This window comes from Hypanus sabinus, chromosome 27 (assembly GCF_030144855.1).
Source record: "Hypanus sabinus isolate sHypSab1 chromosome 27, sHypSab1.hap1, whole genome shotgun sequence".
In the NCBI taxonomy this organism is placed as follows: Eukaryota; Metazoa; Chordata; class Chondrichthyes; order Myliobatiformes; family Dasyatidae; genus Hypanus; species Hypanus sabinus.
Genome location: NC_082732.1, coordinates 29,684,967 through 29,709,420, shown reverse-complemented (window position 1 = coordinate 29,709,420; position 24,454 = coordinate 29,684,967). Strand labels below are relative to the sequence as shown.

The window sequence follows — 24,454 nt, the reverse complement described above, 5'->3', positions numbered from 1 at the left end:
AGGCTAATTTCAAAATAACCTTAAAAAAGAGACTTGGATAAATAATGACAAAAATGAGGGCAGTGGGAAAGGAATTGTTGAGTGGAGTTAATGGTCATCACATAGTTTTGAAGGGCCAAATCACTACTTTCTATGTGCACTACTCTATTATTTCTCATTGTGGTAATAGCTCAGTAATACCTGCAATTTTAGTATTTATCACACTCTTGGTAGGGACAGATTTGCATTCAGGGCAGCTGCCAGACCGCTGTTAGAAATAAGTTAGCCCAGGATGGTCGTACTCACTGCTATAGTGAGACATGTTTCCACATTTCCTTCCTCCGGTAGGTTGCTGGAATGGACTTTGATATGAAATTCAACTGAGTATGTTGTGTTATTTGAACTAGGTTAATATATTTTCCAGCTGTCGTGGTGGTTCAATAATGACGATTGGGAAATCTAGCTTTCCTTTGGAGCCAGGTCAGATAATTTAGTTAAGATCGGATCATTAAGCCCAATTAGTCACAGCAGAAACTTTGTCAGTCAGGTGATGTGGGTTCAGACTGCATTCAAGGGACTGGAATCTGGAGGAAAAACAAATTGCTGAAGGAACTCAGTGGACCTGGTACAGGAACTTGACCTAGAATGTTGACAATTCCTTTCCTGCTCTCACCACCCCCAAAAAGCTCCCCCAATGCTTGCCAAGTTCCTCCTATAGATCCATATGTTCTTGAAGAACATAATCTAGGCTGATGTTCCATGCAGTATAGAGGAAGGTACAGCAATTTAAGATACTGTCTTCCTGATGAAACCTTTTATTCCTTCAGATGGATGTGAAAGATTGTGTCTTGGTTATTATTTCTCCCTTCACTTACATGTGAAAAACAATTAGCCATTTTTACGTTGTTGCCTCTGGGATCTTACTCTACATAAATTGCCTGCTACATTTCCTAAATGCATTAAAGGGTATCCTTCATAAGTATTTAATTGTAAACTGTTTTTGGATTACCTTGGGTATAAAAGGTGCTACAGAAATATATATCTTTGCTGATCTAAATGGGTCTGGTATTCACCAATTACATTTGTGAAGATAGGCATGAAAGTTAGCAGATGAAATCCTACCTGTACTGCCCATCTGAAGTCATAATAGAGCCTTCATCATAAATCTTCAACATGTTATCTGTTCTGTCATCCTTCACTTCCTTTGGCTCTTTAAGTCTGCCAACAACAAGCAAGGTGCAAATTTCATTAAGAGAGCTGTAATAAAGTCAAGGATGAAGTGAAATTTTATTCTACTAGAAGGGAATGCAAAGTGAAATTAAGAAGTGCAGGAAGAAACCTATTTAGAGCTTATGATCGTTCTGGGCTATTTCTGTGCTGTAAGTCCAACATAATCTGGTGACACATGAAACAGAGTATTACGGCAAGCTGAGAGCAACTAATGCCTATTGGTCAGCTGTCAATCAATCCCAGGCTGACTTTCTCTTATTGATTATTGTTCCGGGCAGCCTCTCAAATGTTCTTCCTGACCTTTATGTAGTCGTGCTCTGGTTGCAGCGTTGAGTTCGGCTGAGTGCTTTGCTCAATAGATTCATATTCCATGTTCCAGCCTTGTTCTATCTCCAGGCTCAGAATCTCAATAGTAGTAATAGGTGAGCAAACACAACATAGAGATTTGCTTTATTTGTCACATTTACATTGAAACGTGCAGTGCAATGTGTCATTTCCATCAGATCAAATGAGTGAGGGTGATGCTGAGCAGCCCACAAGTGTCACCAAACTTCTGGCAGTAACACAGCATGCCTACAACTCACCAGCTCTACTTCTAACCGTACGTCTTTGGAATGTGGGAGGAAACCCTCGTGGTCATGGGGAGAACTTACAAACTCCTTACAGACAGTGGCAGGAATTGAATCCCAATCATACAGCTGATGCTATGAAGTGTTGTGCAAATTGCTACTCTACTGTGCCAAGTGCATAGAGAACTATAACACAGACAACATTGACAAAAAAGCAACGAGGAGGCACTCATTAATGTTAGCTTAGCAGTTGAACACCTTGAAGCTCAGAAGAGGAAGATAAAGACTGATCACAGCATCTACTGGAACTCATTCTAGGTAAGAAATTCAATGAGCACACGTTTAGTCTAGGTTCCCACTTTCAATCACAGAGTGATCTCTGCTTGGGGTTAATTACTTGTACTTAACTGCAGTCCAGTAAGCCCTGGCTGTGAAGTTTCTCAGCAGGAAATAACATGACTTTAATGAAGAAGGGCTAGCAAAGGACATGACTTATGTCCATACTAGCTCGGGAACACTGGGGAAAGAAGAGTACAGAGTTGATGGTGGAGAACAAAAGTAATAACAATAAATGTATCTCACCTGGGTTCCAGGCGTTCCTTCACTTTGGCAATCGAGCGAATGTATGGGCTGATTTGGCGGGTGATTGTCGTTAGGTACAGGTTTTCTTGCTTGAGTAGCATCAGATCATGAAGTTGTGCTTAAAGATAAAATGTGCAAGCTACATGAGAATTCTGGATGTATGTTAGTCATGTGCAGTGTGGTTGGGGAATGAGGAAACAGACTTGTGTTATTGTGTCTGGAATTTGGAGAGAAGCTCGATTTAAGTGATGGTATTTCTGTTCACCTGCTGCCCTTGTCCTTCTAGATGAACAAAATTGTGGGCTTGTGACACGCTACCCAAGTAGTCCTGGGGAGGGGGGTAAAGTGCATCTTGTGGATGCGCACCTACACAGAATGTATGTTTAGGGTATTTATAAAGGAGTAAGATCAGAGCATGCAAAGCAGATGGCAGATCCAAATATAGTGGATTCTGAAACACATCAGGATCAGTACATTTTCACCCATTTAAGCAGTTGTTCCATTTAAATGGTTTCATGGGAATGGTTCAAAGCGATAAAAATGACAAACTACCATTTAAGTGAGTAACAATTTATGTATTCAAATGAAATGGAGAACAAATTAAAACGCAATAACTCTGACAGCATTATAAAACTTCATTGGCTCCTCATAGTTATTGACAATGGAATTCATCTGTCGTGTTCTTTTGATTTACTGTAAATGATCAACATCATCACAGACACCAATAATGGACTGCCTTCATACAAAGCTTGAGATGAATGCATCCTTCATTTTAATTCTAACATTCAAGATGATTGTCAATACCTAACTTATTGAATAAGAGAAATAGTTTTTATTTTCAGTCCCGGCCATTTCTGACATTTCCAAGTCTGAATGCTTGAAACTGCAGTGAGTGATGCAGTTTGAACTGTCTTACTGCTTATTTCTTGCCAATCATCAGTGACAAATATCACTGCTTTTTGAACACAAACACACAACTGATGCTACTTAAAAAATGTTCACTCAAAGCACAGTGTAGCGTCTAACAGCAATACAAGTGCATACGACTGACGCTAGTTAGAAACTTCGGCAACAGTGTCCGGCCCCACTTAAGTGGTAAATGTTCCAAATAAATGAAGGGAATCCCAACTAATTTTTCAATTTATTTTTGTTTGAGTTGTCCCAAATAAATGCCTGCCCCGATTAACCGATGACCCAATTAACCAGAATCCACTGTAATTCAGTCATTTTACTTTCTGCATCCCATCTAATGTCACATCAGAACTACCTCAACAAAACAGTGCATATTCCTGACAACTGGACTATGTTACTAAGTTTGCTGTAGTTGTGTGGACTGGGTAAATTTAAAAAAAATTGGAGGTGCATTTGACAAATTCTACTAAAGTTTCGCTGAAACTTTAGATCTTATCTCTTTGACCTCTTTTTTAAGCATTGGTGCAATAAATTTTTATTGGAAGAAATAACCCAGCCAGCAATGTGTGGGAGAGAAATGGACATAACTTGCATCTGTACCTTCATAAATCTCTTGCTCGTTTGCAACTCTCTGATAGGTTTCCTCCCAAACCTGAAGACCATAGCAGAAACATGAGCATTAGTTTATCCTTCGTAAAAGCACAACATATTTCATAACAACTTGCACTTACTTGGTCCCTTTAATTTAGATAAAATGCCTCAAATTACACTCAGTGGCCATTTTATTAGGTACACCTGTACAAAAAGGACAGGTTGCACTTGAATCCCAGTGGGACCAATATCCTGGCAGGGAGGTTTGCTAAGGCTGCTGGGGAGAGTTTAAACTAGAATTGTTGGGTGGGAACCGAATTGAAGGGACCGGGGGAGGGGAGGTTTGCTCACAAATAGACAAAGCTTGTAGTCAGTGCAAGGGGGAGGATAGGCAGGTGACAAGAGAAGGGACATGCTCAGACCAAAGGTTTGAGGAGTGTCTATTTTAATGCAAGGAACATTGTGAACAAAGTGGATGAGCTTAGAGCGTGGATCAGTACTTGGAGCTATTGGTGGCCATTACAGAGACTTGGATGGCTCAGGGACAGGATTGGTTACTTCAAGTGCTGGGTTTTAGATGTTTCAGAAAGGACAGGGAGGGACGCAAAAGAGGTGGGGGTGTGGCACTGTTCATTAGAGATGGGGTCACGGCTGCAGAAAAGGTGGATGCCATGGAGGGAATGTCTACAGAGGTTTTGTGGGTGGAGGTTAGGAACAGGAAGGGGTCAATAAATTTACTGGGTGTTTTTTATAGGCCACCCAATAGTAACAGGAAATCAAGGAGCAGATAGGGAAACAGATCCTGGAAAGGTGTAATAATAACACAGCTGTCGTGATGGGAGATTTTAATTGGGACAGTGCAAGGGGTTTAGATGGGGTGGAGTTTGTTAGATGTGTTCGGGAAGGTTTCTTGACACAATCTGTAGATAAGCCTACAAGAGGAGAGGCTGTACTTGATTTGGTATTGGGAAATGAACCTGGTCAGGTGTCAGATCTCTTGGTGGGAGAGTATTTTGGAGATAGTGAGCATAATTCTATTGTGGTGACCCACTTTCTGCGCAGGTGAACCAGCTCACAAATAGCCCGTGCGCTGGGAGAGACTTTGGTAATGCACCTCCGACGTCATTTCTGCCCGGAGAGGGTGGGAGTTAGGGATTAAAAGCCAGCACTGCAAAGTTTGAATAAACTAGTCTCGAAACGACTGCGTGTCGTCGTTTCTAGCTCTGTATGTAGTACATCGCTACACTATCTCCTTTACAGTAGCATTGGAGAGAGATAGGGACAGACAAGTTAGAAAAGCATTTAATTGGAGTAAGGGGAATTATGAAGCTATCAGGCAGGAAATTGGAAACAGATGTTCTCAGGGAAAAGTACGGAAGAAATGTGGCAAATGTTAAGAGGATATTTGTGTGGAGTTCTACATAGGTACGTTCCAATGAGACAGGGAAGTTATGGTAGGGTACAGGAACCGTGGTGTACGTAGGCTGTAATAAATCTAGTCAAGAAGAAAAGAAAAGCTTACAAAAGGTTCAGAGAGCTAGATAATGTTACAGATCTATAAGATTATAAGGCCACGAATAACGAGCTCAAGAAGGAAATTAGGAGAGCCAGAAGGGGCCATGAGGAGGCTTTGGCAGGCAGGATTAAGGTAAACCCCAAGGCATTCTACAAGTATGTGAAGAGCAAGGTGTGAAAGAATAGGATGTATCAAGTGTGACGATGGGAAAGTATGTATGGAACTGGAGGAAATAGCAGAGGTACTTAATAAATACTTTACTTATGTATTCACTATGGAAAAGGATCTTGGTGATTGTAGTGATAACTTGCAGCAGACTGAAAAGCTTGAGCATGTAGATATTAAGAAAGAGGATGTGCTGGAGCTTTAGGAAAGCATCAAGTTGGATAAGTCACCAGGACCAGATGAGATGTACCCCAGGCTACTGTGGGAGGCAAGGGAGGAGATTGCTGAGCCTCTGGCGATGATCTTTGCATCATCAATGGGGACAGGAGAGGTTCCGGAGGATTGGAGGGTTGCGGATGTTGTTCCTTTATTCAAGAAAGGGAGTAGAGATAGCCCAGGAAATTATAGACCAGTGAGTCTTACCTCAGTGGTTGTTAAGTTGATGGAGAAGATCCTGAGAGGCAGGATTTATGAACATTTGGAGAGGTATAATATGATTAGGAATAGTCAGCATGGCTTTGTCAAGGGCAGGTCCAGCCTTACGAGCCTGATTGGATTTTTTGAGGATGTGACTAAACACATTGATGAAGAAAGAGCAGTACATGTGGTGTATATGGATTTCAGCAAGGCATTTGAGGGCTATGGGTAAGCCTCGTAATTTCTAAGGTAGGGGACATGTTCAGCACAACTTTGTGGGCCGAAGGGCCTGTATTGTGCTGTAGGTTTTCTATGTTTCTGTGTTTCTATCTATTGTTAATGCAAATATCTAATCAGACAATTGTGGCAGCAAATCAATGCATAATAGCATGCAGACATGGTGAAGAGGTTCATCTTTTCAAACCCAACATCAGACTTGGAAAGAAATGTGATCTAAGTGACCTTGGTCATGGAATGTGGCCAGAAAGGGTGGTTTGAGTATCTCAGGAACTGTTGATCTCCTGGGATTTTCACACACAAGTTTCCAGATCCAATGAGCTTTACCGTTAACTGAGGGGTATGTGGACCCCAGGTTGGGAACCCTTGTTCTAGACTTTATAGAGAATGGTGCAAAAAACAAAAAAACTTCCAGTGAGCAACAGTTCTGTGGACAAAAACACCTTGTTAATGAAAGAGATCAGAGGAGAATGGCCAAATTGGTTCAAGCCAACGGGAAGGTGACAGTAACAACAGTGGTGTGCAGAAGAACATCTCTGAACACACAACACATTGAACCTTGAAGTGGATCGGCTACAGCAGCAGAAGAACATGACCATGCACTCAGTACCCACTTTATTAGTTACTGGAGGTACCTATAATGTGGACATTGAGTGTCTATCAAAGGTACAGTAGCAAAATCATGCACTAATTAAGGAAAAACTGTGAGGGTATATCATTGGTCAGAAGACAGAAAGGCAGATAGGAAAGGATTAGGGGGACATGGGTCAAACACAGTCAAATGGGACTAGATTGGTTGAACATCTAGGTTAGCATATGTGATTGGGGCAAAGGCTCTGTTTCCATGCAGTATAACTCTGATGATATGTGAATTGGAGTTTAAGTATCATTGGAAAAGTACAGGGTTCAGTAGAGAGGTCTGGCATGAATTCTGAAAGCAAAAGCTCTAAATGGTGAGAGATAAAGACAGATCTCTATTTATATTGCACCTTTTGCTAAGCACTCTAAGTTTGCTAAGTTCCAGAATGAAATTTAGGACAAAAATTAGGTGAAATTTCTTTACTCAAGAGGATGGTGAACCTGTGGAATTTGCTATCACAGTGGGGTGCAGAGGACAAGTTACCTTGTATTTAAAAGGAGATATATAAATTTCTGGATACAAAAGTTGTCAAGAGGTAAAGGGTCAGAGCAAGAATATGGTATTGACATAGCTAATCTGCCAAGTTTGTATTGAATGGTGCAACAGGATTGAAGGGCCCTATGGCCTACTCTTGACCCTACTTCTGATGTTCCTATATTTCTAAATCAGAAAGCACACTTTCTAGAAAGGGACAGAGAATATTGGAATTCAATCCAACAGAAAGAGGTCTGGATACACAGGGCCATAAAACTTTCAAGATAGAAAATTATGGCTTATATATTTAAGAAACTTTAATTCTTTTAGTTATTTAGAAATACAGTGAAATAGGCCCATCTGGCCCAATGAGCCATGCCATCCATCAACCCCTTATTTAACCCTCGCCTAATCAGAGGACAATTTACAATGACCAATTACCCTACTAACCAGTACGTCTTTTGGACTGTGGGAGGAAACTAGAGCACCCAAGGGAAATCCGCACAGTCATGGGTAGAACGTATAAACTTCTTACAGATGGTGTCAGAATTGAACTCCAAACACCGACATCCTGAGATGTAATAGCATTGTGCTAACTGTTGCGCTACTGGTGCACCCTAGCTGATGATTTGGATCACGGCTGTCATATGGAGGTAAGATACAAGTTAGCCATGGTGTAAGAGCCTCAATGGGATGAGGTGTGTAAAATAGGATGTTTTCACCCAAGAGTGCTTGTTCCTGATACAATGTCTTTGAATGGAAAGTATTCAATTCCCAAACATTAAACAACATCCTTCTGTTGGTGGAGCACAACAACAAAAAATGCACACACACAACACAAGAAAACCTCTAGTGGAACAGTGAACATACCTCTTCAAACATAGTCCTCATGGTCTCCACAGAGGAGTATTGGGAGGAAATCTGAGTGTCCATTTGCAGGGATTTCTGTAGGATCTCTCCCATTGCATCTGTCCTGATGAGTGAGTGGTGTTTAGTCAGATCACGGTGCATCTCTTGCACCTGGTCTTTCAGTGTCTGAAGTTCTGTCTGTAGGGCCTGGGTACATAAAACAATTACTGACTCTATCAATTGATACATCAGTGTAATAATGAGAAAAATTGAATACATGATCCCTCCCCTCACTTGGAATTTGTCTTACTCAAAATCAATGTTTCTCTTATACATCTTTCCTGATGCTTCCTAACTGTTGGTAACATTCTGCTTAAAATACTGATTTACCAGCAATGCTGGAAGAACTTCTGCTCATGAAATCTACATAAGTTCACAGAACAAACCCCGTCTCCATTCACCTCAAAATCACCAAATACCTTTTTCTTAAACTGTTCTTAGTAACCTATTATCTAATTTTGATCGAGAAGGAGCACAGTAACAGGCTATTTGGCTCAACAAGTCCATGTTAAGATTTACGTTCCACTTGAGCCTCTCTGTTCCTCATCTACATGTATCAGTATGAAATTCTATTCCCTTCATATGCTCATATGACCCTCCCTTGAATGTTCTAATATTTAGTTAAAATCTTTATTTTATAGATGTTGGGAGGAATGGTCACTAATGGAATACCAAGTATGCCTCCAATGTTGCAACAGTAACTCTAGATCTCTAATTCAGTAAAGGATGCTGCCGACAGACTGTGAACCAATGATTTAGTGAATTATATCTGTTTGTAAGTGCAGAGCCATGTTTATTCTGGCTCATCTCAGCAATGTCTCAGAGGGTAGTTCCCCAAACCTTGGGAAATCATGAACGGAAGTCCCACCATGAAGACTAATTACTTAGGCTGATCTGAAGTTTATCAGTTTGATTCCTGAAGTGGAAGGTTTATTATATTAAGCAGAATGGGTCTAAGCATAGATTGAAAGATGACGAGTTCTCTAATTGAAATGTATAAAATACTTTTGTGACTTAAGGTAGATACAGAGTTAGTGTTTCCCTGAGCTAGGTGCCTAGAACCAGAAGTTACAGTCTTAAAATACGAGAGACTATTCTGACCAGAGGTGAAAAAATAGTTCTTTACCCGGGGGCAGTGAATCTTTTGGCAGTATCTGTGGAGGGAAATGAACAGTTGACGTTTTGGGCTAAGACACTTCATTAGGACTCTGTAGATGCTGCCTGACCTGCTGAGTTCCTCCAACATTTAGTGTGTAGTGCACATGATCTAATCCAACCAAGAATACCACATATGCATAGCAATACTAGATATCTAATTATATCCTGAACACCTAATCATTTATTGTTCCAATAAATAGGCATGATTTGTTGGTCCTGAACAATAGCTGCTTACCAGTTTCTGCAGATGGTAGCTACAAGTGGCATCAACAAGCTCTTAAGCAGATTGACCTGCTTTTTACACTACACTTTTCAAGAGTACTTCAGCATTTACAAAATACTTTGAGATATTGTAAAGTTAAGAAAGATGCAATAAATGGAAATTTTTTCTTCCTACTGGGCTGACAATGAGTCTCAAAGACACTCCATCAGATAATATCAGCTATGCTGAGGGCTTCTTGTAAACCCGCTTTTCGGGCTGTTGCTGAATTTAAACAATTTCCCTTACCCTGAAAGTATTTTCATAATTCCGGCAATGCTCCATGAAGGGGCTGTGCCCTCCCTCTGCCAGCAGGACCTTGGTGCTGATGTAGCGATGGGAGGTAGGCTTGCACGTCACAGCATTTGTCAGGGACATGTCCCTCAGGGATGCAGGAGAGCCAGAGGCTGGAAATGCGTTTGCTCCCACTAGGTTCCTTGTTTTCAAAAGGCAAAGAATATCGAATACAGTTAAAGGCAGAAGATAAAAAATTGCAAAAGAAAAAATGCACATTTTGGATACAGACTTTTATGTCATCAAAACATAATTCCAAACAAAATTATATCGCAGGCTTTGGACAGTTTATATGAAGAATTACATTTACATGGTGAGAGTTAGCACTAGATCAAATTCAATATTCCATTTAGTTTCAGAAGCAGGTCAAGCAGCATCTGTGAAAGCAAAATATTTAAGTTTATGTTTCAGGTTGAAGGCCAAGAATGAGAGGAAACAGGAAAGATTACAGTACGTGGCAGTAGGAAAGGAAATGGGATCAAGAGGGAAGGACGATAATCAGAACCAGGCGGGCAGAGGATGCTGTGGTGATGGAGCCAGAGAGGGAGGGATGGAGAAACTGGGAAACTTAATGTTTGCATCACTGGGAAAATTCTGGTTGCACTTAAACGTCTCTTCCCATTCCAGCATCTTTTCCACTGTCATGGTGAAGCCAACTGCAAACTAGAAAGAACTATATTGCATATGGGTACGATACACCCCCTCAGCTAAGTCCCCAACCCATTGAATTAATTTCCAATCCCACTGCTGACATTTTCCATCCTTCCCAGTCTCGTAGTCTAGGCTCATCACTCTCCCTCAACTGGCCGCACTTACCTATCACCCACAAACCTATCTACCAAGAGCTTCCTCCCTATTTACTTTTCCTCTCCTGTTTGGTTCAATATGCCCATCATCTTTCCATTATCTGGGTCCATTACCTAGCAGCCTCAGTTTATGCCCTTCTCCCTTCCCAACACAATCGCCATTTGCTTTTATTTCTGCTACTTCCATCTATCACCTCGCAGCTCCCCTTCCCAGCCAGATTCCACTGCCCTCACCAGCACTTATCTTTTCTCCACAACCTGATTTCATCTATCACCTACCAGCCTCTGTACAGAATTGAGAGGTAGGGGTAAGATAGAAGCTGATTAATTGATGGATCACATACCAGCTTCTCAGTCCTCATGCAGGGTCCCAACTCAAAACATCAACCCTCCTTTCTCCTTCACAGTTGCTGCCTGACCACCCCCCCCCCCCCCCCGCACCTCCCCAAGTTTGCTTTTCATATATTAAAAAGGATTATCTTCCTTTTATTATGTTGTAGTGCACGTGGCTTTACAGGGTGTAAATTAATTGCTATTTTTCAGACAGTACAAAAGTGGCTTAACCTTCAAGTGAATACATATTTGGCTGTAAACGGTGTTTAGATATTAATGAGTTTGTGAAAAATGCTGAATAAGTAAGAGTCTTTATTTTCTCCCTCAAATCAACTCAGATGAGTGCTGGCAGATTGTCCATTTCTGGTGACAACATTTAAATCCAATCCAGCAAGCAGTTTAAATTAATGGTTTGGAACATTAAATTTGAGCCTGTTTCACCACCCCCCCCCCCACCCCTCAATGCATCACACCTCTTTTAGCTTAATTGCTTTTCTTCTTTGCAGACTGATCATTAAGCTGATAGTGTGGAGTTTAGTCACTTTACAACAGTTTATTGGCTGCAAAGCACTTTGGTGAAATCTAAAAGGGACAGAAAAGATGCTATACAAGTGTAAATCCCTATTTCCTTTCATTCACTGGATAAACTGAACTAACCATTGGGGCAGCTACTAAATCACCAACATCTAGACAAGGAACTGTCAAAACAACAGTACAGTCTCCTAGGCTGGGGTGAGGGTTTCGGGAAAATGGTGTTGAGGCAGATGGCAGATGGAAATAGTTGAAAGTGATCCTAGACAATATATTTTAAGATATGGTTACACTGGCTTCCAACCGTGAGGAAGCTTTCATGAGGAAAATGAAGTACTGAGCCAAATGCTGTAAGTATGAAGTAAAGCCAACTGGCTGGAAATTCGGGGCTGCCTCAAGCCCCTTCAGCTTGAGGTTGCTACGAAGCTTTACCTGATACACCTGATCCTTAAATGTACCAGAAAAATAACTACCTGTAATGGGAAAAGTGGATGCTCGCTGAAAATTAGGAGCAATTGTTCATTGGTTTGCACTCAGTGAAAGTGGGCTAGTAACTATGCAACCACAGCATGCAGTAAAAGATGTGCAGATGAGGTTTTAAACCTTAACAGCATGAAGGACAAGAAGCTCAAGCATATTGATCAGCAAGTTAAATCATAATCAGCAACCTACCTGCAAAGGAACTGCCTCTAGTGCCCAATCTTTCAGTAATACAGAATTCTGCTTTGAAATCTCTCACAGCAATCTTGCTTTTTCCAAATCACAGTCCCCTTAATGTTCCCCTCTGTCTGAGTTCTCGTGTAACTATTTCACATTGTGAGGGACACACTGACATCAACGAGACTAAATATAAACAATCCCAGTGAATTGTGTCCGAGAGAGTTCCCTGAAATTCTGATAAAAATAGTGGCAACAGGCAAGGTCTTGCTCCTGAGGTCTCACTCTGCCACTGGAGATGCCGGTCAATCATTCCCAGAAGAAACTGGGGGCTAAGCATGACATAGGATTTATGTGGAAAATAATTGGGATTCACATCATTGCTTTGCAAAGAGAAGATAACATGCTAATCTGTACTGACACATTGACTATAAAAGGCTGCCTTATTGAGAGGTTACACAAAGCAAAAGTGGTGTTCAGGATGTTTCATCCTCCGAAAAATTCACTGCACTTTTGCACTTGAAAGATTGCCTCAAAGGTATATGAAACAGGTTAAACAAGAAGGAATTTGCATGTGCATGGCATCCAATACACCCTAAAGCACTTTATAATCAATAATATACCTTTGAAGAGTAGCTACAAATCATGTTGCACACAATAAGGCTCTAAAACATGACATATAAAGTGTGAGTTTTGTTGTTAGCTAAGGGATAAATACCCACCCGCACTAACCTGCTCCTCTCCAAAATAGTGGGCCTGGATTTCTGTACATCAGCTGTAGAAGGTAAACAGATCCTAAAGACAAATCGCCCACAGTGCTTCTGACTAATTAGACTGTGCAGGAGAGGATCGAGCAGGTAGTTATGGTTAACCACCTATCTCATGAAGTTACTGAATAACAGCTTACAGTTTGAGTATTACTCTGTTGTGAGTGTGAAAAAAGGAAGTACAGAGTAAAGAATATAAAGTAAGGATTGAAGTGGGCTTGCTGCTTTCTGGAATGTGTAGCCGTGCCCAGCACTCATGGTCTGCACAATAGCACAGCTCACCACAGTTTTATATCTACATTTCCAAGAACTGTGAGATTTGGCAGTCACAACTTGGAAATAAAATTATTCCATGTATTCAGAGCACCACCTGTTAGCTGAAGGAATGCAGTTGCACTGTAGACAAGTAAAGGCTGCACATACAGTATTTGATACACTGAATTGCACACGAATGCATTAGCAGAGCATTATAGAACATGTGCAGTCGTGTATGCAACACAAATGTGAGCCCAAACTACTGCATGCAAAACCAAGGTGAATTGCAGATGTTTCTAAAGCTTCATTATTGGAGGTTGATACCACTCCATAGAAAAGCTCTCAGCTATACTCTCTCATTTTTTAAATAAGGTTGAATCTAATGACCTATAGCAGAATTAGCCTTTATTCTCCCCAGTGCTGAAAGATCTCAGTGAAACGAATGAAAAGTTTAGAGGGCTTGCAGAACAGTTGTTAAGAGATTGTTTCAATTGGCTGAAAAGTCTTGACTTCAGAGATGGAGGATAAGGGACCAGTCATTATGGATTTGGATCGATAAGTTCTTTTGTTCCAGTGAGCTGTGAATCTTTTGCAGTTGCCTACCCAGAATCTGTGGATGTTCAATTGCTAAATTTATTCAGCCTGAGATCAGTGAGCGGGGATAATGCGAGAAAGTGGGGCTGAGGTGGAAAAGTAACCAAGAGGTACAGAGTTGCAGAGTATGCTGTGGCATCACACAGCCTTGTCCACCCCCGACTTCTTCAGCTGATTCTTCAGTTTTGTAGATGGGGCACTGCCGAGCTTTTCTTGCTAAAATATCATGGCACAGTAGCCTAATGGTCAGTGCAACCACTTTACAGTGCCAGCAATCGGAAAATTATGGTTCGATTCCAGCATTGCCTGTAAGGACCTTGAGGGTTCTCCCCATGACTGCATGGGTTTCCTCCAGGTGCTTTGGTTTCCTCTCATAACCCAAAGACATATGGTTAGCGTTAGTGTGTTGTGGCTTGCTCTATTGGCACTGGAAGCGTGGCGATGCTTGTTGGCTGCACCCAGCATAATCCTCAGACTGTGTTGGTCGTTGACACAAAATGATGCATTTCACCGCATGCTTCAATGTTTCGGCATACATGTGACAAATAATGCTAATCTATCCCTGGGATAAAGCAAATAACTGAAGGACCTGCAAGATGGTAAGAATAAGTGGCAGATGTGTGGTAGAAGAATATGATGTTTTGTGCAGCCAGGTGATGAAGGAATGGAACAAGAATAGCATTTTAGGGAGAAGATTGGAATGTGCGTTTGGGCACAATGGATGTGAAAATAATCAGATGCCTCTGAATACATGACCAAACCCTACAGAAGGCACGAGCCCTATGAATCAGAAAAGAACTGAATTATAAATACACTGAATTGGGCAAATTTGGCTAGATTGTTTGTGTAGAAGTTTCACCAAGTATCCCACTCTTCGGGGTCCAACTGAACCAAGCAGAATAAAACCAAAGACAAAGTAAGCTGCATCACTGTCCTGCTGTGGGGGTGGGGGGGGGGGCGCTACTGCACAGGATTGAAGTAAGCTGCAGAGTTGTAAAATCAGTCAGCTTCATCATGGGTACTAGTCTCCATAGTATCCAAGACAACTCAAAAAGGTGATGTCCATCATTAAGGACCCCCACCACCCAGAACATGCCCTCTTCTCACTGTTACCATCAGGAAGGAGGTACAGAAGCCTGAAGGCACACACTCAGTGATTAAGGAACAGTTCCTTCCCCTCTGCCATACAATTTCTGAATGCTCACTGAAACCATGAACACTAATTCACTACTATTTTGATTGCTGTTTTTGCACTACTCATTCAATTTAACAATTCGATATATATGTACTGTGCATGCTTTCTGTAATTCACCATTTTCCCCCTATGTATTGCATTGTACTGCTGCCACAAAGTTAAAAAATTTCAGGACATATGCTAATGACATTAAACCTGTTTCCGATTCTGAGGGCTTTTAGAGGAGATACACAGCATCAACAGTGTCTTCAGAACCATTTTGTATCAAAGGATAATCCTTGCTTTTGTACAAGGTGGAATATTATCAAGTAAAGCAGTTTTTTTAAAAAAAAAGCTGTTTGGTATGCTTCCTTCATGGTCAGGGTTTTGAATATAAGAGTCAGGAAGTCATGTTGAAGTTCATAAAAACTTGGTTAGACACACTTGGAGATTCTGGTCACCCCAGACTTAACAAAGGACATGGAAGCGATATGCCAGAATGCCACCTGGATTAGAGGATTTGAGATGTAAGCCTAGGTTGGACAAACTCTGGACTGTTAGAGGCACAGGGGAGACCTGATAAAAGTTTATAAATTTATGAGGAGCATATATAGGGTAGACAGTCAGAATATGTTTTTTGCCTCAGACCAGAATACATGCATTTAAGGTGGAGAGGGAAGTGTAAAGTGATGTACAGGGCAAGTTCTTCTTTTGAAACAGGGTGGAAAGAGCTGCCAAGAGTAGTGGTGGAAGCAGGTACAATAGAAGTGCTTAAGATGATTTTAGATAGACACTTCAACATGCAGTGAATGGAGGGATATGGGTCATTTGTAGGTAGAAGGGATTTAATATAAATTGGAATCATGTTCGGCATGGACATTATAGGCCAAAGGACCTGTTCCTGGGCTACACTATTTGATGTTTTATGTTCTAAATTGACACAAGACCAAAAGCTTCTAAGAAAGCCAGCAATCTCCTAATTCCCATTACTTAAGTAAGTCTTCAGGCCTGCCCACATCTCTTCAGTGATTTAGTTGTGTGATATTTTTGATCATTAATTTCATTTCTAAATCTCTCCTTGACATCTCCCTTCTAATCCTTGAGATCTCCTCTAGCCCAAAACTTGTGATTTTTCCCTTTATCCAACTCTGGTACCTCTTGTTCTCTTGTACACCCCTGATTTCATTGCTCCTCCTTTAACAACCAAACTTTCAGCTGCCCTGTTTTCTTAAATTGTATCCTTAAACCTTTCCACTTTACCTCTCATTTCTTGTTTAAGATACTCCGTAACATCAATCTTTCTGTCATCCCTCCCATTACGCTATTACAGACAGAATTTTTTTTACCACATTTAAGGCTCCATATAAATCCAAGATACAATTCCATCAATGTTGTTGTCCTTACATTCCGGATCCATTGTTAATGCCTGTCCCTGAGCCGCCGCCTGTCACTGATCCGGAACGCCGTTGGCTCAGGAAGAGCAGAGGTTCAAGACATCTTGCAAACTCTGACCTGTACTCTGTGTTGATCTGAAAAAGAAATTCTCTCAGCTTAAACTTTACTTTCTCGATGAAGTGCAATTACCAAAGTTCAGGAATGACTAATTCGATTTTACCTTGCTGCTTTGTGTTGGCCTCAAGTGATGGGGGAGTTTAACAATCTTCTGGAGCCTTTCCATCAGTTGCTACAAAGAAAGAAAAAAAATGCCTGAAATTCTTCCTGCAGATTAGGGCTGTCAACTCTAGCTGGACATAGTGGTTTCATGGGTTCTTCTATCTCCAAATGCTCTACATAGTCAAACAGCTTGTTTCTAATATCTTTCAACTAATAGATAAAACCATTCAAAGAATAGTAACAAAAATCTTTAATGTAAACTTGTGCGCCTTTTCCTACAAGTTGCCTGCAGCAACATGCTGGGGACTAATCTTCAATTCCTGCAGACATTAGCCCAACCCTGGAAAGTTGGCAACCTACCCCAAATATCCTTAACAAATAGCACTTCCATTTATGAAAGTACTGGGCACTATACAGAATAAATGAAAACAGCTAACCCGACCTTGCCTGGTGTTATTTGATTTCTGACGCAGTCCAGCATGACACCTTTCTAGAATTTTCCATAGACACATTTGGAAATCTGGGTATTTAACCCATGTCTGGTTCAAACTACACAGGTTCAGAGATTGCATTCATTTCAATGGTCAGTGACAGATCCAAGAGAGTTAGGTTAAATGAGCTGGCATGATGACAGATCGGAAATCAGAATCCTCCCCATGAGACCTACCTATACATTTCTTTAAAACCTGGCCTTTGACCAGTTTTTGATCAGTTGCCCTATTATTTTCATGTATAGGTTGGGTTTAAAGTTCCTTTGATAATATTCTTGTGAATCTCCTGGAGATATGATAACTATGTCAAGGAAATTGCATTAATGCACATTGCTATCTTATACTAAGGGTTAAACAGCAAAAGCCTTAACTGAGACTACTCTGATGCCAAAGCATGGAGTGTGACTGAAGGGGGTGCATGGAAAACACAAATAAACAAAAGTTGTATTCCATAGCATCATAATTGGAATATCCTACTAACATCTTATTTTCATAAAAGGTCAGTTGTTATACATGTAATAATCTCCTAATGAGCTTTTAATATCTGCATATAACCCACTTATTTTGGAATTTTAGGAGGAGTCACAGTTAGACCATAAGACACAGGAGCAGAACAGGCCATTTGGCCCATCCAGTCTGTTCTCTTATTCCATCAGAGCTAACTTATTAACCCTTTCAACTCCATTCTCCCACCTTCTCCCTGTAACCTTTGACACTCTAACTAACCAAGAACTTATCAACATCTGCTTTAAATATACTCAATGACTTGGCCTCCACAGCTATCTGTAGCAATCAATTCCACAGATTCGCCACCTTTGGCTGAACAAATTCCTTCTGTTCTAAATGGATGCCCCTCTATTCTGAGGCTGTGGCCTCTGGTCCTAGACTCATTTACTATAGGAAACACCCTCTCCACATCTACTCTGTCTAGACCTTTCAATATTTGATAGGTTTCAATAAGATCCTTCCTCATTCTTCTAAACTTCAGTGAGTACAGGCCCAGAGCAATCAAATGCTTTTTATACATTAAAAATTCCTTTCATTTCAGGAATCATTCTCATGAACCTCCATTGGACCTCTCCAATGCCAGCACATCTTGTCTTCAATAAGCAGTCCAAAACTGCTCACAATACTCCAAGTGCGGTCTGACCAATGCCTTATAAAATCTCAGCATCCTTGCTCTTATATTCTAGTCCTCTCGAAATGAATGCTAACATTGCATTTTCCTTCCTTACCATCAACTCAACCTGCAAGTTAACCTTCAGGGAATCTTGCAGAAGGACTTTCAAGTTCCTTTGCATTTCTGATTTCTGAATTTTCTCCCCATTTAGAAAATAGTCTATGCCTTTATTTCTTCTACCAAAAAGCATGACCACAGACTTCCCTGCACTGTTTTCCATCTGCTACTTCTTTGCCCATTCTCCTAATCTGTCCAAGTCCTTCTGCAGACTCCCTGCTTGTTCAACACTGCCTCACCCTCCATGTATCTTTGTGTCATTTGCAAACATGGCCACAAAGCCATCAATTCCATCATCCAAATGATTGACATATAATGTGGAAAGAAGCAGTCCCAATACCAACCTCTGCAGAATATCACTTGTCACAGGCAGCCAACTAGAAAAGGTCTCATTGCCTTCTGACAGTCAACCAATTTTCTATCCTTGCTGTTATCTTTCCTAAAATACCATGGGCAATTATCTTGTTAAGCAGCCTCATGTGCAGCACCTTGTCAAAGGGCTTCTAAAACTCCAAGTAGACAACATCTATTGACTCTCCTTTGTCTATCCTTGTTTTTTTTTCTCTCTCAAAGAATTCCAACAGATTCGTCAGGCAAGATTTCCTCTGAAGGAAACCATGCTGACTTTGGGCTGCTTTATCACGCATCTCCAAGTACCCCAAAAGAGCATCCTTCATAATAGACTCCAACATCTTCACAAACACTGAAGTAAAGCTAACTGGCATATAATTTCCTTTCTACTCCCTCCCATCCTTCTTAAAGTGTGGAGTGCTATTTGTAATTTTCCAGTCCTCTTAAATCATTCCAGAATCTAGTGATTCTTGAAAGATCATTACTAATGCCTCCACAATCTCTTTAGCTACCTCACCCTGGGGTGTAGTCCATCTGGTTCAGGTGACTTATCTGTCTTCAGACCATTCAGCTTCCCAAGCACCTTCTTCTAATCGCACTATGCTCATTTCTGGCCTGACATTCACGAATTTCTGGCATACTGCTAGTGTATTCCACAGTGAAGACTGACACAAAATACTTATTAAGTTCATCTGCCATTTCTTTGCCCCCAATTATTACCTCTCCAGCGTCATTTTCCAACAGTCCACTATTCACGCTTGTCTCTCATTTACTCATAATATACTGAAAAACATTTGTATCCTCTTTGGTATTATTGGCCAGCTTAACCATTACGAAATGCTTTAAAAGGCTGGTCATGGAGCACATAAAAGCCTATCTCCCAGCTACATTGGACCCTTTCTAGTTTGCTTATTGCTCAAATTGATCCACTGATAATACAATGGACTCTGCCCTACACTCTGTCCTGTCTCACCTGGAAAATGGGGTCTCAGGTGCCATTCTGCTGTTTATAGATTTCAGTTTGGCATTCTACACCATCGTACCCCAGAAACTGGTGGGGAAACTGTCCTCACTGGGTCTCAACACCTCCCTTTGCAATTCGATACTGGACTTCTTAACAGTAAGGCCACAGTCAGTCCGTGTGGGCAGCAACGTCTCGTCCCATTATGCTGAGCACTGGCGACCCGCAAGGCTGTGTGCTCAGCCTACTGCTGTTCACACTGCTGGTGCTTGACTGTGTCAGCTGAAACCGTGTCATCAGAATTGTGGATGACACAATAATGGTTAGCCTTTTTCAAGAATATGGAGCAGTTGGTGGATTGGTGTGACTAGAACAACCTAAGCCTGAACGTGGAGTAGACAGATGAAATTATTGTGGATTTCAGGAAGGTGCAGACAAACCACCCCCTCTGCAGAGGCATGGCTCCTCCGTAGAGAGAGTTAAGTGCACCAAGTTCCTGGGAGTTCACCGATGATGTCACCTGGACCCTTAATATCACCTCCCTGTACGAAAAGGCACAGCAGCTCCTCCACTTCCTCAGAAGATTGAGTGGAGCAAGGCTCCTCCATCCTTGCATTTTTAACTGTGTTTTACAGGAGCACCATTGAGAGCATCCTGACAAGTTACATCTCCATCTGATATGGGAGCAGTCGAGCATCAGACCAGAAGTCACTACTAGGGACTGTGAGAACAGCTGTGAGGATCATAGAGGTCTACCTACCATCCATCGGGGACATTTATCAGGAGCACTGTGTACGCAGGGCCTTTAGTATTATTAAGGATCCCACCCATCCATCCAGCATCATCTTTGACTTTCTACCATCAGGCAGGAGACTCCAATGCATAAAGACAAGAACGGTCAGGATGAGAAACAGTCTCTTCCCCAGGCCATCAGGCTTCTGAACTCCCTGCCACATCGTATTTGAAGAGTCACTGATTAATTTGTACCGTACCCTACAACATTTAATATCAATACACTTTAGTTTGTTATTTATATGCAATTCATCTGTAAATTTTATCCTTACCTTCATAAGTTATCATGTGTTATGTGTGTAACACCCTGGTTCAGAGAAACTTGTAATTTCTATATACATTATATGGTTTTATACATTATATACTTGGATATAATTAATTGACAAAAAACTTGTCTTATTGCTCACTTATCTTCATATTTCATTTTTTTCCTCTCTTTATGGTCTGTTGGTTTTTAGAGGCTTCCCAATCCTCAAACTTCCCATTAATTTTTGCTGTTATATGCCCTCTCTTTTGCATTAATGCTGTCTTTCACTTCCCTTGTAGGTCAAGGTTTCCTCATCCTCCCTTTAGAATACTTCTTCAACGTTGGGATGTATCTAACTTGTACCTTCTGAATTAACCCCAGGATCTCCATCCATTGCTGTTTTGCTGTCAGCCTTGCTTGTGTCCCCTTCCAATCAAATTTGGCCAGCACCTCTCTCACTTGCCTCTGCAACTCCTTTTACTCTAAAGGAATACTGGTAAATCTGACTTTATCTTCTCCCTCTAGGAGCATTGTAAGAAAGGTGGATGAGCTTAGAGCATGGATTGATACCCGGAAATATCATGTTGTAGCTATTAGTGAAACATGGTTGTAGGAGGGGTGTGTTTGGCAGCTAAATATTCCTGGATTTTGTTGCTTCAGGTCTGATAGAATCAGAAGGACAAGAGGGGGAGGTGTTGCGTTGCTTGTCAGAGAAAATATTACAGCGGTGCTCTGGCAGGATAGATTAGAGGGCTCATCTAGGGAGACTATTTGGGTGGAATTGAGGAATGGGAAAGGTGTAGTAACACTTATAGGGGTGTATTATAGACCACCTAATGGGGTGTAAGAATTGGAGGAGCAAACTTGCAAGGAGATAGCAGATATTTGTAGTAAGTACAGTGTTGTGATTGTGGGAGATTTTAATTTTCCACACATAGACTGGGAAGCCCATACTATAAAAGGGATGGATGGTTTGGAGTTTGTAAAATGTGTGCAGGATAGTTTTTTACAGCAATACATAGAGGTACCAACTAGAGAAGGGGCAGTGTTGGATCTTCTGTTAGGGAATGAAATAGGTCAGGTGACGGAGGTATGTGTTGGGGAGCATTTCGGGTCCAGTGATCACAATGCCATTAGTTTCAATATAATTATGGAGAGGGATAGGATTGAACCCAGGGTTGGGATTTTTGATTGGAGAAAGGCTAACTTTGAAGAGGTGCGAAAGAATATAGAAGGAGTGGATTGGGACAATTTGTTTTATGGGAAGGATGTAATAGAGAAATGGCGGTCATTTAAAGGTGAAATTTTGAGGATACAGAATCTTTATGTTCCTGTTAGGTTGAAAGGACAGTTTAAAAGTTTGACAGAGCCATGGTTTTCAAGGCATATTGGAAACTTGGTTAGAAAAAAGAGAGATATCTACAATAAATATAGGCAGCATGGAGTAAATGAGGTGCTCGAGGAATATAAAGAATGTAAGAAGGATCTTAAGAAAGAAATTAGAAAAGCTAAAAGAAGATATGAGGTTGCTTTGGCAAGTAAGGTAAAAATAAATCTGAAGGGTTTCTACAGTTATATTAATAGCAAAAGGATAGTGAGGGATAAAATTGGTCCCTTAGAGAATCAGAGTGGATAGTTATGTGTGGAGCCGAAAGAGATGGGGGAGATTTTGAACAATTTCTTTTCTTCGGTATTCACTAAGGAGAAGGATATTGAATTGTGTAAGGTAAGGGAAACAAGTAGGGAAGTTATGGAAACTATGATAATTAAAGAGGAGGAAGTACAGGTGTTTTTAAGGAATATAAAAGTGGATAAATCTACAGGTCCTGACAGGATATTCCCTAGGATCTTGAGGGCAGTTAGTGTAGAAATAGCAGGGGCTCTGACAGAAATATTTCAAATGTCATTAAAAACGGGGATGGTGCCGGAGGATTGGCGTATTGCTCATGTGGATCCATTGTTTAAAAAGGGTTCTAAGAGTAAACCTAGCAGTTGTAAGCCTGTCAGTTTGACGTCAGTGGTGGGTAAACTATTGGAAAGTATTCTTAGTGATGGTATATATAATTATCTGGATAGACAGGGTCTGATTAGGAACAGTCAACATGGATTTGTGTGTGGAAAGTCATGTTTGACAAATTTTATTGAATTTTTTGAAGAGGTTACGAGGAAAGTTGATGAGGGTAAAGCAGTGGATGTTGTCTAATGGACTTAAGTAAGGGCTTTGACAAGGTTCCGCACAGAAGGTCAGTTAGGAAGGTTCAATCTTTAGGTATTAATATTGAAGTAGTAAAATGGATTCAAAAGTGGCTGGATGGGAGATGCCAGAGAGTAGTGGTGGAGGTTTGTCAGGTTGGAGGCTGGTGACTAGTGGTGTGCCTCAGGGATCTGTACTGGGTCCAATATTGTTTGTCATGTACATTAATGATCTGGATAATGGGGTGGTAAATTGGATTAGTAAGTATGAAAATGATATTAAGGTAGGTGGTGTTGTGGATGATGAAGTAGGTTTTCAAAGTTTGCAGAGAGATTTAGGCCAGTTAGAAGAGTGGACTGAACGATGGTAGATGCAGTTTAATGCTGATAAGTGTGAGGTGCTACATTTTGGTAGGATAATCCAAATAGGACATACATGGTAAATGGTAGGGCTTTGAAGAATGTAGTAGAACAGAGTGATCTAGGAATAATGGTGCATAGTTCCCTGAAGGTGGAATCTCATGTGGATAGGGTGGTGAAGAAAGCTTTTGGTATGTTGGCCTTTATAAATCAGAGCATTGAGTATAAGAATTGAGATGTAATGTTAAAATTGTACAAGGCCGAATTTGGAGTATCGTGTACGGTTCTGGTCACCGAATTATAGGAAAGCTGTCAACAAAATAGAGAGAGTACAGAGAAGATTTACTAGAATGCTACCTGGGTTTCAGCACCTAAGTTACAGGGAAAGGTTGAACAAGTTAGGTCTTTATTCTTTGGAGCGTAGAAGGTTAAGGGGGGACTTGATAGAGGTATTTAAAATTATGAGGGGGATAGATAGAGTTGACGTGGATAGGCTTTTTCCATTGAGAGTAGGGGAGATTCAAACAAGAGAACATGAGTTGAGAGTTAGGGGGCAAAAGTTTAAGGGTAACACAAGGGGGAATTTCTTTACTCAGAGAGTGGTAGCTGTGTGGAACGAGCTTCCAGTAGAAGTGGTAGAGGCAGGTTCAGTATTGTCACTTAAAGTAAAATTGGATAGGTATATGGACAGGAAAGGAATGGAGGGTTATGGGCTGAGTGCGGGTCAGTGGGACTAGCTGAGAGTAAGCGTTCGGCACGGACTAAAAGGGCTGAGATGGTCTGTTTCCATGCTGTAATTGTTATATGGTTTTAAAATGCAGGGTGAATTATATATTGTGATCACTGCTCCCCAATGGTTTTTTTATCGTAAGCTCCCTAATCAAATCTTGTTCATTACACAACACCCAATCCAGAATTGCTTTTGCCCTAGTGGGCTCAAACATAAGCTGCTCTAAAAAGCCATCTTGTAGGCATTCTATGAATTCCCTTTTTTGCAATCCAGCACCAACCTGATTTTCCCAATCTACCTGCATATTGAAATCCCTCATGGCTATAATAACATCGGTCTTTTTACATGTCTTTTCCATTTCTTGTTGAAATTTATATCCCACATCCTGACTACCATTTGGGGGCCTGTATATAACTTCCATCAGGGTCT

The 24,454-nt window shown here is 41.0% G+C and overlaps 1 protein-coding gene across 2 annotated transcripts in view; it reads right to left on the bottom strand.

Moving 5' to 3' along the window:
- The window catches only part of rnf207b (ring finger protein 207b), a 73,197-nt gene that overhangs the window by 8,753 nt on the left and 39,990 nt on the right, over nt 1–24,454 (bottom strand). For both annotated transcript variants that reach the window (XM_059952132.1, XM_059952133.1), the window contains 7 exons: nt 16,665–16,733; nt 16,454–16,578; nt 9,888–10,074; nt 8,183–8,368; nt 3,873–3,924; nt 2,361–2,478; nt 1,102–1,197 (listed from right to left, as the gene is read on the bottom strand). In XM_059952132.1, coding sequence (XP_059808115.1) covers nt 1,102–1,197; nt 2,361–2,478; nt 3,873–3,924; nt 8,183–8,368; nt 9,888–10,074; nt 16,454–16,578; nt 16,665–16,733 — 833 coding nt within the window. The remainder of the gene's footprint in view (nt 1–1,101; nt 1,198–2,360; nt 2,479–3,872; nt 3,925–8,182; nt 8,369–9,887; nt 10,075–16,453; nt 16,579–16,664; nt 16,734–24,454) is intronic.